General features: G+C 44.5%; 2 protein-coding genes across 2 annotated transcripts in view; both read left to right on the forward strand.

The window, feature by feature from the left end:
• Nucleotides 1–4,871: 4,871 nt before the first annotated feature.
• Nucleotides 4,872–15,000, forward strand: part of LOC141484317 (uncharacterized) — a 55,835-nt gene continuing 45,706 nt past the window's right edge. The window contains exon 1 of the mRNA XM_074179395.1: nt 4,872–5,015. The gene's annotated coding sequence lies outside the window, so the exon portion shown is untranslated. The remainder of the gene's footprint in view (nt 5,016–15,000) is intronic.
• LOC141484316 (uncharacterized) lies at nt 11,290–12,033 on the forward strand. The gene has a single exon (XM_074179393.1). It carries the CDS (start codon nt 11,290–11,292, stop codon nt 12,031–12,033), a length of 744 nt encoding a protein of 247 aa, XP_074035494.1.

Genomic DNA, 15,000 nt, shown 5'->3' on the forward strand with positions numbered 1-15,000 from the left:
CACAGAGAACGTATTGGACGTGCTGGAGGGGGAGTTGGCATTTTTGCCAAACGATCCCTGCAGTGTGTCCAATACGGCATTGACAGTGCTCGGTTGCACGGTACTGAGGCCGTGGGGGTCGAAATTCAACTGAGAAGGGGTTGTCACAGAATAATCTCGGTTTACAACCCTCCGAACATTCGTCTACTCCCAGAATCTCTGGATGAACTGCTGATGGGAAGCAACATTCCGACAATTGCTGCTGGCGACTTCAATGCCAAGCACAGACCTTGGAGCAGAGCCACAAATCGAAACGGCCAAGCGCTCCATGCGCATGTTGACAGACATGAATATCTCGTGCTGGGACCAGATGAGCCTACGTACTATCGCGGGCAGACTAGGCCTGACGTACTAGACATCGCGCTTCTCAGAAACGTCTCTCTGACTAGCGAAATTTACGTTCTGTCGGAACTGGATTCTGATCATAATCCAGTAATCCTGGTACTGGGCGATGATCTTCCTCCCCCTGAGTATCGCGTGAGATCTAAGACGGACTGGGATGTCTTCACAGCCCAGCTCGAAGAGATGCGCGCCCCTCCTGAGGTACTCGACTCTCCCGACGAACTCGACGCGGCAGTTGAGCGTTTCGAGCTTTCCGTGAATGATGCGTTTCGAGCGGCCACCTCCAGGGAGGAGTGTCCGCTGAAGAGCTACAACGAGTTTCCCCCTCGTATCAAAACCTTGATACGAGAGAGAAACCGCCTGAGAAGGCTCTACCAGCGAACCCTTTTCCCAGGGGACAAAACAGCGGCGAATAGGATGGCCAATCGTGTCAAACAGGCCATCAATGAACATCGAAACGAAAGGTGGGAAGAGCTCTTGGAATCCTTCGAACCTGGGAGTGACGAGCTTTGGCGAGTCACTCGTAGGCTCAGGGGGAAGAAGACTGCTCTCTCACCCATTCACGGAGAGCGCGGAGTGTGCTACTCCCCCGCCGACAAGGCGTTAGCCTTTGCAGACACGATGGAACGTCAGTTTCAACTTAACGTTGACGACGACGACGACATCGACCGCGATATGCTGCTGGAAGACCGGGTTCACCGACTTCTCAGGGAGGATGACGACGACGACATCCGTCCAGCTTCTATGGAGGAGCTGAAGGGTCTCATCAAGGCTGCGAAAGCAAAGAAAGCTCCGGGAGCCGATTCAATAACTAACAAGTTGTTGAAGAGACTCCCGGAAAACAGCGTTGAATTCTTGCTGAGTCTCATCAACAGTTCGTTGGCCCTCAGACACTTCCCTAGAAGGTGGAAGCATGCGATCGTCGTCATGCTCCCGAAACAGGGTCAGAACCAGCTGTTCCCGCAGAACTATCGTCCGATCAGTCTACTCTCGTCGGCGGCTAAGCTGGCTGAAAGAGTCGTTCTACAAAGACTCAACGAAGAAGTTGAGGACCGAAATGTTCTGCCTAATGAACAATTCGGCTTCAGGAGAGATCACTCCACTGAACTACAGGCTCTAAGGTTGGTCGAGAACACCATCAGCGAGCTGAATAACAACAAAAAAGTACATATAGTACTTTTGGATATTTCAAAGGCCTTCGACCGAGTATGGCACGAAGGCCTTATACATAAGCTAAACGCGCTCGACCTACCTCGGGGCCTGGTCCGGTGGATCGGATCTTTCCTGAGAGGCAGAACCTTTCAGGTTAGAGTAGAGGGCTCTCTGTCTGACAACAGAGAGATCCTCGCTGGAGTGCCACAGGGGGCCGTGCTCTCTCCGACGTTGTACTCACTCTATACAAGCGACCTGCCCAGGTCCGATAGAGTGAAGATATCCCTGTACGCCGATGACACGGCTCTACTCTCGTCTTCCATGGGGCGTGAGCTCGGCGTCGTCTACATGCAACGTGCATTGGACGACCTCGAGCGCTGGTACCTCGAATGGAAGATCCGAGTAAACCCGAAAAGACTCAGGCGATAACCATGGGGAGATTACTATCTTCTCCGGCCAGAAAAGTGAGAGTCTCTGGAAGGGAGATTGACTGGCAAGCGCGGGTAAAGTACCTCGGCCTTTTAATAGACCGTAGGCTCACTTGGAACCCGCACATCATGTACGTTAAGTCCAAGATCGAGGGTCGGATCGCCGTCTGTACCCTCTGATCAACAGAAAATCCAAGATGAGTCTTAAAAACAAAATTATGATCTACAACTCGATGTTCAAGCCTGTCATCATGTACGCTTCAGGCGTCTGGGGACAAGCGGCTCCGTCCAACATTTCCATTTTGGAAAGGTTACAAAATAAGCTAATTAGGATGATTGTGAATGCTCCTTGGTTCGTGCGGAATGAAGCCATCCGCAGAGATTTGCAGCTGCCTTCCATTCGGCAGTCCATTCAGTCGAGGAATGAGAGAGTTTTCGAAAAAACGGAAACTCACGAAAACCCGTTAGTTAGGGAAGCCACAGATTATGCTGTAGACGACCCCTCCCGATATAGAAGGCCCCGACACTCTGTCGAATGAGGCCCTCATGTCCCCCGTTAAAGGATGAATAACTTTTTCATCCATCCCACCCCAGCCAGGTAGGGGTATCCCGTGAAGGGCGGCACTGATGTCTAAGGACTTCATGCCGTCATCCATCAGTCATGTACCCATTGGCCCATCTCAAGGCCAATGATCAGCCGAAAGGGTAGGGGAGCTGGTCTCCAAATCCTGAATGAACTGAAGATGATCGTCAAGCGACGGCCTTCAGTTGTTCTCGAGCATTCGAAGTAGTAATAACGTATTTCGCTCGTACTTTTTTTCTCTATAATCTTCCGTTTGTATTACACAAAATGACTGGTAGAGGAAAAGGAGGAAAGGGATTAGGAAAAGGCGGAGCAAAAAGACATCGCAAAGTGTTGCGAGATAATATTCAAGGAATTACGAAGCCTGCCATCAGAAGATTAGCTCGTCGTGGAGGTGTAAAACGTATATCCGGATTGATATACGAAGAAACTCGTGGAGTACTCAAAGTATTTCTCGAAAATGTTATCAGAGATGCGGTAACATATACAGAACACGCCAAAAGAAAAACCGTCACGGCCATGGACGTAGTATACGCTCTCAAACGTCAAGGGCGTACATTATATGGTTTCGGCGGTTAGATTCATATTCCGACGAGAAATTTAAAAAAAAAAAACGGTTCTTTTCAGAACCACAATTTGTTTTCAAAACGAATTCGATTTATATACTTTACTTTGGTGTGAGTAATAATTAACGAATTACCAAATTAAATTCGAACGATATACCCATCTAATTTTAAGCATTATCTGTCATTCTTTTGATTACCTGAATAATTGCTTCATTTTATCCTGTATACTTAACGAAATTATTAATTTCAACCTTACTACATCTGTATACGAAGAAGAAAAGAGAAGAACGATCTGTACAATTAGATTATATACCACTCGGTTTCTAAATCTATAGGACAGGGAAGCTACTGGTATCTAGCTAGCTAGCTAGCTAGGTAGCTCCCAAACTATTCAATTATTCACCAATAGAAATTACATATGAAACTTTTCTGAAACGCCGCTTTAAAACGCGATACCATTTGTACGTAAAGAAAAAATTGAAAAAATGAATATTCATAAACTGATCGAAGGTTAATGAACCACTGTCCAAATATTATTGTTTTATGCTTATAATATTCATCTATCCCATTTCACAAATTACTATGAATAATAATAACAACCTATTTTTATATACTCGTCATTCATTTCTGCAGATATTGAAATGTATGTATGCATTCATCTATGCTATATAATTTAATTAGGTATAATTTTTTTCATTTATTCATTCCAATTTACTCATGATTGTCTATATTGTAATTCCACGAACAAGAATGTATAATATTTCTATGGATATTGTTATGTTTATTCATTTGTATACCTAAATCTGATATTACTGCATACATTTTATTTTCATCACGAATAAACGTACAGACATTCTGATATTTGATTTCAGCAAATAGAAATCACTTGTTTCGGCACGAAAATAAGAAGTTGAACAATAATAATATTATTAATCATGTATACATGTATACGTAAATATGCGCAAGCAAGAAAGAAACAATCGCATATCGTGCTGCGTCAACAATTGTATCGAAAAGCGATGACAAGAAAATAAAAAAAAAATATATGCAATTGTCGAATTCATTAGAGAAAATCGTTGTGGCCCTGATAAGGGCCGATATTTTATTTGTCGCTTTCCTCTCTCAGGAAATGTGTACTTATGCCTTCTTTTCGGTTTTTTTCGGTAACAAAACCGCCTGAATATTGGGCAAAACACCACCTTGAGCAATGGTTACTCCTGATAACAATTTATTGAGTTCTTCGTCGTTTCGAATGGCCAGCTGTAAATGTCTAGGAATGATACGGGTTTTTTTGTTATCGCGAGCCGCATTACCGGCCAATTCCAAGACTTCAGCTGCCAAATATTCCATTACTGCGGCTAAGTAAACCGGGGCGCCGGCACCAACTCGTTCGGCATAATTTCCCTTACGAAGGAGTCGATGAATACGTCCTACTGGGAATTGGAGTCCAGCCCGACTGGAACGGGACTTTGCCTTTCCCTTAACTTTACCTCCTTTTCCACGTCCAGACATGTCGAATCGTAGATTAGTATTATATATCGGATAAATTTAAAGAATTCACTGAGAATTATTCGATGTTGCTCTAACAGTAGCTTTCTATACAATGATTTCTATATAGAATCGACCTGTATTAATACCGTCCTACCGACCAATGGGCGTTCTCGAACGCTCAACTTTCCGGTGGGCGGAGCCTACTAGAGTTCCAGTTACTATCTGAAATAGTGACGACAGAGTGGCGTCTTTTACAACAGACAGATTGCTGAACCTCATTGAGTGCAGACGTGTCTGAGCGATTAAGTGTTTTCTCCAATTTATTTAGTGAATGTGGCAGCCGTGCGGCGGTGTGTTATTTCTTGCTATAAATAGCGCGTTCGTTTTGTGCGTGAGCAGACGACCACACTTTTGGTGAGTACGTTCAAAGATATCATTTCCGTTGCGTTCTTGGTGCTCATACTTGTTTCTGAGTGTCCGAAAACAAAGCTTTGAATTACGGCAGTATGGAGGAACTGCTTTGTAGCCTGGCAGGGAAGGAGAAGGGCGAAATTATTGGCTTTATAAGCCAATTAATTTCAGCCCTTGGCCTGTCCCAGTCAGACCTGCTTGGCAGAGCTTCGCCAGGCCCTGGGGACGACTGTCAGTCTACGACAGGTCGTAAACAGGGAGTGGCTAAGGCCCCGACTGGCCGTAGGAAAGCTAACTCGGACCGAGACTACAGCGACAGCGACAGTGTAGCCTCCTTCTCCTCATCAGTCTCGAAAAAGAGACGCTTCAATGATGGATTTCCTCCTCTTCCATCAGTGTCAAGACGCCGTATCGACGAATGGATACGGCACGAAAAAACCGAAGTCAAACAAGTACTATCCAAAAAAGAAAAGAAGCTCAAAAAAAGAGCAATGTTACAAAATGTTCAGGCAGAGGCTCGGAATTACTATTCCGAGTCCGAGACCTCATCACGTCAAGCGGCCCAAAATCAGGCCAAAGAGAAGGCCGCACCTAGCGAAAGCGCTAAAAGCGGCCCCAACGAACCTGAAATCGTTGAAAATGTTGTCGAGATGGAAGATCTCGACGCAAATGCAAACGAGGGTGCTTCTACTACGGGAAGCACCGTCAAATCAGTTCATGGCGAGGAGCCCACCCCCCCTACCCCTCTGAAGCAAGACATCCCGTCTACGGCTTCAAAGGCTAAAATTCCACCTATTGTTGTCCGACAGAAGGACAAATGGGTACCACTGTTGAAACTGACGACTAGAGAGAACATCAAGTTCTCGAAAGCCGTCAATTTACATGACGGGATAAAAGTTCAGCCGGAGTCTCCTGACGACTATCGGCGGCTGGCAAGGCTTTTGGTGAGGGAAAAAATCCCTCACCATACTTACTCGCTCCCCGAAGAGCGGCAACTACGTGCCGTCATCAGGGGAGTGCCAGAGCACCTGGCAACTTCCGATGTGCGTGAGGAGCTTGAATCAAAAGGCTTTGACCTCACCAGCGTCACGCGCATGAAGCGCGCTGGCAAACCTATGCCTCTGGTCCTCGTCTTGCTAGACAGGGATCAGAAGCATATTTTTGAGGTCAAAGACCTCTTGTGCGTGAAGGTTCAGGTCGAACCCCAACACGCGAAAACTTCGGTGGGTCAATGCCACCGTTGTCAACGCTTTGGACACTGCCAACGCAACTGCTTGGCAGTGCCCATCTGCGTTAAATGCGCTGGCAGGCACTTAACCAGTGCCTGCAAAAAGACCAAGGCTGATCCCCCGAAGTGCAATAATTGCAAGGGGGCTCACACAGCCAATTACCGTGGCTGCCCCGCGTACCCAAAGGTACAAAAGAAGGGGCAGACCACAACAAGGAAACCAGCCTCCTCAGGGAGACCTGCGGGGTCTGGACGCGTCCAGGAGGGGTCAGCTTTGCAAAAACTGCATCTAAGGGCGCAAGTACTGCAAGTACTTCTGCAAAGCCCACCTCCCCTCGACCTGAACCCTCACCTCAGACTCAGGGGGTTTCAGACATCTGTGCCGCACTGGACCAGATGAAAAAGTTATTCGTCAAATTCCCCGTGTTACAGACAATGTTCACGGTGAATACAAGCGTGATGACCGGAACTGCCAATGTCTAGACAACCAACGTTGCCTAGATCTCTGAAGATAGTTTTTTGGAATGCCAATGGCATTCGAACAAAGAAGCTGGACTTCGAAAACTTCCTCATTGAAAACAACATAGATGTGGCTCTAGTCCAAGAGACACATCTAAGGAACGAATCCATTGTCATTCCAAATTACAGATTCTTTCACAGAGAACGTGTTGGACGTGCTGGAGGGGGAGTCGGCATTTTTGCCAAGCGATCCCTGCAGTGTGTCCAATACGGCATTGACAGTGCCCGGTTGCACGGTACTGAGGCCGTGGGGGTCGAAATTCAACTGAGAAGGGGTTGTCACAGAATAATCTCGGTTTACAACCCTCCGAACATTCGTCTACTCCCAGAATCTCTGGATGAACTGCTGATGGGAAGCAACTTTCCGACAATTGCTGCTGGCGACTTCAATGCCAAGCACAGACCTTGGAGCAGAGCCACAAATCGAAACGGCCAAGCGCTCCATGCGCATGTTGACAGACATGAATATCTCGTGCTGGGACCAGATGAGCCTACGTACTATCGCGGGCAGACTAGGCCTGACGTACTAGACATCGCGCTTCTCAGAAACGTCACTCTGACCAGTGAAATTTACGTTCTGTCGGAACTGGATTCTGATCATAATCCAGTAATCCTGGTACTGGGCGATGATCTTCCTCCCCCTGAATATCGCGTGAGATCTAAGACGGACTGGGATGTCTTCACAGCCCAGCTCGAAGAGATGCGCGCCCCCCCTGAGGTACTAGACTCTCCCGACGAACTCGACGCGGCAGTTGAGCGTTTCGAGCTTTCCGTGAATGATGCGTTTCGAGCGGCCACCTCCAGGGAGGAGTGTCCGCTGAAGAGCTACAACGAGTTTCCCCCTCGTATCAAAGCCTTGATACGAGAGAGAAACCGCCTGAGAAGGCTCTACCAGCGAACCCTTTTCCCAGGGGACAAAACAGCGGCGAACAGGATGGCCAATCGTGTCAAACAGGCCATCAATGAACACCGAAACGAAAGGTGGGAAGAGCTCTTGGAATCCTTCGAACCTGGGAGTGACGAGCTTTGGCGAGTCACTCGTAGGCTCAGGGGGAAGAAGACTGCTCTCTCACCCATTCACGGAGAGCGCGGAGTGTGCTACTCCCCCGCCGACAAGGCGTTAGCCTTTGCAGACACGATGGAACGTCAGTTTCAACTTAACGTTGACGACGACGACGACATCGACCGCGATATGCTGCTGGAAGACCGGGTTCACCGACTTCTCAGGGAGGATGACGACGACGACATCCGTCCAGCTTCTATGGAGGAGCTGAAGGGTCTCATCAAGGCTGCGAAAGCAAAGAAGGCTCCGGGAGCCGATTCAATAACTAACAAGTTGTTGAAGAGACTCCCGGAAAACAGCGTTGAATTCTTGCTGAGTCTCATCAACAGTTCGTTGGCCCTCAGACACTTCCCTAGAAGGTGGAAGCATGCGATCGTCGTCATGCTCCCGAAACAGGGTCAGAACCAGCTGTTCCCGCAGAACTATCGCCCGATCAGTCTACTCTCGTCGGCGGCTAAGCTGGCTGAAAGAGTCGTACTGCAAAGACTCAACGAAGAAGTTGAGGACCGAAATGTTCTGCCTAATGAACAATTCGGCTTCAGGAGAGATCACTCCACTGAACTACAGGCTCTAAGGTTGGTCGAGAACACCATCAGCGAGCTGAATATCAACAAAAAAGTACATATAGTACTTTTAGATATTTCAAAGGCCTTCGACCGAGTATGGCACGAAGGCCTTATACATAAGCTAAACGCGCTCGACCTACCTCGGGGCCTGGTCCGGTGGATCGGATCTTTCCTGAGAGGCAGAACCTTTCAGGTTAGAGTAGAGGGCTCTCTGTCTGACAACAGAGAGATCCTCGCTGGAGTGCCACAGGGGGCCGTGCTCTCTCCGACGTTGTACTCACTCTATACAAGCGACCTGCCCAGGTCCGATAGAGTGAAGATATCCCTGTACGCCGATGACACGGCTCTACTCTCGTCTTCCATGGGGCGTGAGCTCGGCGTCGTCTACATGCAACGTGCATTGGACGACCTCGAGCGCTGGTACCTCGAATGGAAGATCCGAGTAAACCCGGAAAAACTCAGGCGATAACCATGGGGAGATTACTATCTTCTCCGGCCAGAAAAGTGAGAGTCTCTGGAAGGGAGATTGACTGGCAAGCGCGGGTAAAGTACCTCGGCCTTTTAATAGACCGTAGGCTCACTTGGAACCCGCACATCATGTACGTTAAGTCCAAGATCGAGGGTCGGATCGCCGGTCTGTACCCTCTGATCAACAGAAAATCCAAGATGAGTCTTAAAAACAAAATTATGATCTACAACTCGATGTTCAAGCCTGTCATCATGTACGCTTCAGGCGTCTGGGGACAAGCGGCTCCGTCCAACATTTCCATTTTGGAAAGGTTACAAAATAAGCTAATTAGGATGATTGTGAATGCTCCTTGGTTCGTGCGGAATGAAGCCATCCGCAGAGATTTGCAGCTGCCTTCCATTCGGCAGTCCATTCAGTCGAGGAATGAGAGAGTTTTCGAAAAAACGGAAACTCACGAAAACCCGTTAGTTAGGGAAGCCACAGATTATGCTGTAGACGACCCCTCCCGATATAGAAGGCCCCGACACTCTGTCGAATGAGGCCCTCATGTCCCCCGTTAAAGGATGAATAACTTTTTCATCCATCCCACCCCAGCCAGGTAGGGGTATCCCGTGAAGGGCGGCACTGATGTCTAAAGACTTCATGCCGTCATCCATCAGTTATGTACCCATTGGCCCATCTCAAGGCCAATGATCAGCCGAAAGGGTAGGGGAGCTGGTCTCCAAATCCTGAATGAACTGAAGATGATCGTCAAGCGTCTTTTACACATGGGAGGGGCATTCTTTTACACTGAGTCGAAAGCAAACCTGCACGATAGTACTTGTTTGTTTGATATTGACGAAATTAAATTTTCAGAATGCCACCCAAAGCTAGTGGAAAGGCTGCGAAGAAGGCCGGAAAGGCCCAAAAGAATATATCGAAGACCGATAAGAAAAAGAAGAGGAGGAGGAAGGAAAGTTACGCAATTTATATCTACAAAGTATTGAAACAAGTCCATCCCGATACCGGAATATCCAGTAAAGCGATGAGCATCATGAACAGTTTCGTAAATGATATATTTGAGCGTATCGCAGCGGAAGCCTCCCGTCTTGCTCATTATAACAAGCGATCGACTATTACGAGCAGAGAAATTCAGACTGCAGTACGTCTGTTACTTCCTGGTGAATTGGCGAAGCACGCCGTCAGCGAAGGCACCAAAGCAGTTACGAAATATACCAGTTCGAAATAATTTACTTATTCCGGTCTACGATATACATTCTTAAAAAAAAACGGTTCTTTTCAGAACCACAAAATATTTATGAAAGAATTCTTACAATATCGTTTCGACGCTGAATGATAATTTATTTTTGCTAGGGCGCTAGGTCTCACTCGGTTGGGTTGCCTTGTTATCAGTACATTGTTACCTCCTTTCGTGAAACGCGCGATGATAATAAATAATTTTGCCACCTATATTTAGATGGTGCTTACCTACCTATCAACCTAAAAAGTTAACGTTCGTTACTGTTATACTAGTCATGTACTCTATTACTTATGTTATTTTTTAACGTGTTTTTTTTTATTTACGTGCTAATATGTTGTCTAAAAACGTTTATGATTAGCATTTCTGATTTCGACTATAACATTGACGATTTATATATTTCGGGTGGGGGTGGGTGTGTATTACTCCGTTATAGATAGAGCTCACAGTATCGTCGTTCGTTCGTTCGTTCGTTCGTGTTGTAGTATCGACCTTTTTATTGAAAGTATATTACGATGATTATATCTTATCGAATATAACATTAATAACGTTCGTTATTATTCGAATGCCGTTTTCATCGAACACTTTTATAGGGATAATTTTTGAAAATGTTGATGCTATTAGAAGCGTCGGTTCTTGGTTATAGTCGTGTATGAAGGTAGACACGAGGTCTCTTCGATGCCCCTATTCACTCGTGTATTTATCGAGTATTATCGGCTAATGTATCATGTTTCTATAGACAGTCGCGCCTATGATATTTATTCGAAGGTTCCTTCCAGATCATCGATTACGAGTATTTTCGGAAAGGAATTGTCTGGAGTTACGTCAAAATCATCAATACTTCATATTTCATTGTAATTTACTGTGAGTTGTCGAGGTTTAATATTAGCTTTTTCTTATCAGAAAATATTTTCGGAATACGTAGAATCTATCCACGTTATTGTGCTAGTCGAAGTCTAAATAGGAAACCGGCATTGATTTCGTAAAGAAGTTGATGCGAACATTTCGACAGCAGAATGGAAGCCGTCAATATCGTGTCTAACGAGAATGTCGAGCGTTCAGTCTCCCGTCCGCCTGTGCTTCGACCCAGAATATTTAAACAAACGGAACACCAGAGGACTACATCATTCTCTCTAGACGCCTAACGAGTGTAGCATCTATCTTCCGAGAATATATTGTCAGTTGTTTTTTTACTATGGCAGACATAGAAAATCAGAATTCTTCGGCTTCGGCTAATTCATCTTCGTCGCCGCAGGCACAGTCTACTGCGAAGAAAGAAAAGAAAGTTAAAAATCCAAGAAGTAAACCTTCTCACCCACCTACGTCGGAAATGGTTAATAACGCTATTAAAGGATTGAAGGAACGGGGTGGTTCCTCTTTACAAGCCATAAAAAAATATATTGCGGCGAATTATAAGGCTGACGCAGAAAAAGTGGCACCTTTCATCAAGAAATATCTTAAATCTGCGGTTGCTTCCGGATCATTAGTACAAACTAAAGGAAAAGGTGCATCGGGGTCGTTCAAATTGGCATCGGCATCTTCTGGTTCGGCAAAACCGTCGGCTACCGAAAAGAAAACGTCCGGTACGGCCGGTGCGAAGGCCAAAAAAACTCCCGTTAAACGCGTAGCTGGTGAAAAAGCTAAAACCGGCAAGAAGGCTGCTGCATCACCGAAAGGTAAGAAAGCCTCTCCGGAAAAGAAAGCGGCTGCCGCAGCCAAGCCTAAAAAGGTAACTGCCGAGGATAAAAAGACCGTCGCTTCTAAGGTTTCGTCCGCGACTTCTGCTAGTAAAACCAAGTCTCCTTCGAAAGCAAAGAAAACTAACAAAGGACCAACAAAAAAGCCGAAAGCACCCAAACCGAAAACCGCGAAAGCGACCCCTGCATCGGCATCTTCTCCGAAAGCCAAAAAAGCTGCCTCTCCAAAAAAGAAGAAGTAAATTCTTCTATCAGTTGACTTCTCTCTCCGGCGACGAAGTCTAAGAAAACAAATGGCCCTTTTCAGGGCCACAATTTTTTTTACAAGAATTCGTATATAATTCAACTGTCCAACAAATATATAAATAAATAGTCAGAACTACCTACCTAGCCTATCCCTATAAACAGAAAAAAAATAGATAAATAATATTTCTTCCGCCGCCGCCGCCGACTATCGAATTGATATGAATCGAATAATTTCGTAAAAGAGTAAAAATTAAAAAATATTGCTCTGTCTTTCTATTTCATTGAAATATGTCTTGTGAACAGTTGACTTATTTTCTGATATTGGGATCGTTTCAGGAAAATGAGTCAAAATCATTTCGAGATTTCCAAACTAAGGGTGTTCCATTTGAGAAATCACTGATTTTTATATCTTCAGAATTACTCATCGACTCCAAATACCTCGTTCATCATTTTGGAAATGTTACTCCTCCTACAAGACGACGGAATGTAATATTTTGATGAATCAATAATAGCTTATGTATTCTATGAGACTTGTTTTCAATTTTATAGGGAAATGGCTCGAGAACCGAATAATACCTACTTTTTCTGTATAAACGATCGAATATCTCGAGAACGATTCATTTTTGGTATAGGGTATATTACAAAAAGTCACTCGAGATTTATGCCAGGTATTCAAAAATATGAATCAGAGGAAATTTACGAAAAGATGGTGATGTTATGAGCGATCTTTCATTCAGTGATCGCTTGTTTTTCGTTATTTATCTCAGCCGTTTCTAAAAATGATCTTTTCGAAAGATTCGTTTCGGAAAGTAAAAAATTTCAGTATTATAATCCATATTTGGATCATACTGAACATGTTCTGCAAACACCCGTGATTTAATATTTACGTGATGCGAGTTATTGAAAATATCATACATTCATTCATTCATTCATTCATATCTATCGATAAACGAATTCTTTCATCAATTGCATTTTGTGGTTCTGAAAAGAACCTTTTTTTTGTATATATTTTCAATATATATTGGGATATATATATATGAAATTAAGCTCGTTCTCCGCGTATTCTCCTTGCTAACTGAATGTCTTTGGGCATAATGGTAACGCGCTTGGCGTGAATGGCGCACAAATTCGTATCTTCGAAGAGTCCTACCAAATACGCCTCGCTAGCTTCTTGCAAAGCCATGACGGCTGAACTTTGGAATCGTAAATCGGTTTTGAAATCTTGAGCGATTTCTCGAACTAAACGTTGAAAGGGTAATTTCCTAATCAACAATTCAGTACTCTTCTGATAACGTCGAATTTCTCGGAGAGCAACAGTACCGGGTCTGTAACGATGAGGTTTTTTAACACCTCCCGTAGCCGGTGCACTTTTGCGAGCTGCTTTAGTAGCTAATTGTTTTCTCGGAGCTTTACCTCCAGTCGATTTACGAGCGGTCTGCTTGGTACGAGCCATTTTCAAAACCTATTGCGAATTGTAACGAACGAAATGTATACCGAACGATAGACGGACAACATATGAACTGAGTCGGCTTATACACGCCAACTATTATATACCATCTAGACGAGACGCCATTGGTCCGATTTCCAGTTGTGGGCGGAGTCATGAAATTTAACAAAACCCGACCGAGTTCGGTGTAGAACTTTAGTCGAAGTCTGTCGTTAGTATCACTAACAGTATTTCATTCGTATCGTGCAGTATATAATTTATTCTTAACATTCGAAATGACTGGTCGTGGCAAGGGAGGTAAAGGTTTAGGAAAAGGAGGAGCGAAACGTCATCGTAAAGTATTGCGTGATAATATCCAAGGAATAACGAAACCTGCCATTAGAAGATTAGCCCGTCGAGGTGGTGTTAAACGTATTTCGGGTTTGATATACGAAGAAACTCGTGGAGTACTCAAAGTATTTCTCGAAAATGTTATCAGAGATGCCGTAACATATACCGAACATGCGAAACGCAAAACCGTCACAGCCATGGATGTTGTATACGCCCTGAAAAGGCAAGGTCGAACCTTGTACGGATTTGGCGGTTGAATTTAATGCCTCCCCCTGTATTGTCCTTACCGTTTCCATAAAAAAAAGGTTCTTTTCAGAACCACAAAAGCTTATGAAATGAATTCGTGTGTATTTTTTATATTTTTGAAGTAAGTCTCAGGTCAAGAAAGTAATACAAATCATGAAATTATGAAACAACAAAATTTAATTGACGCTCCGGAGGGGCGACTTCATTGATGATTCCAGTGGCGCATTTGCTTTTTCAGCTGCAGGAAAACCCGGAAAAACCTGCAGCAGCAGCAAGCACCACATCATGTGAACATCTTGATCTACTAATGTCTTCTCTTTTATAAAACAAAATGTAGGGTATCTCCAGAGACTACAGTAAATTTAGAACATCGCCAGAACACTTAGTGACACGACTATCGTCAAACTTAATCGACCTCTGCCCTCCGGTAGCAAGCAGAATATCGGAAGCGTGAAATAAAAATTTGAATTGGAAATTTTGGCGAAATAACCCGAACGGAAAGTGTAGTGAAAATATAAAAGATAACGGAAAGTGTAGTGAAAATATAAAAGATAACGGAAAGTGTAGTGAACGTTTACCTCTGCCTTCCGCGAACAAGCAGAATATCGGAAGCGTGAAATAAAAATTTGAAATGGAAATTTTGGCGAAATAACCCGAACGGAAAGTGTAGTGAAAATATAAAAGAAAACGGAAAGTGTAGTGAAAATTTAAAAGTAGCGGAAAGTGTAGTGAAAACATAAATATAACGGAAAGTGTAATGAAAGTTTACCTCTGCCTTCTGGGAGCGAGCAGAATTTCGGAAGCGTGAAGAAAATATTGCAGATGGAAACTTTGGCGAAAATAATCGTGAACGGAAAGTGTGGTGAAAATATAAAAGATAACGGAAAGTGTAGTGAAAATATAAAAGATAACGGAAAGTGTAGTGAAAACATAAATATAA

This window comes from Leptinotarsa decemlineata, unplaced genomic scaffold (assembly GCF_025532065.1).
Source record: "Leptinotarsa decemlineata unplaced genomic scaffold, Ldec_3_MD MMD2_tig00005483, whole genome shotgun sequence".
Classification (NCBI taxonomy): Eukaryota; Metazoa; Arthropoda; class Insecta; order Coleoptera; family Chrysomelidae; genus Leptinotarsa; species Leptinotarsa decemlineata.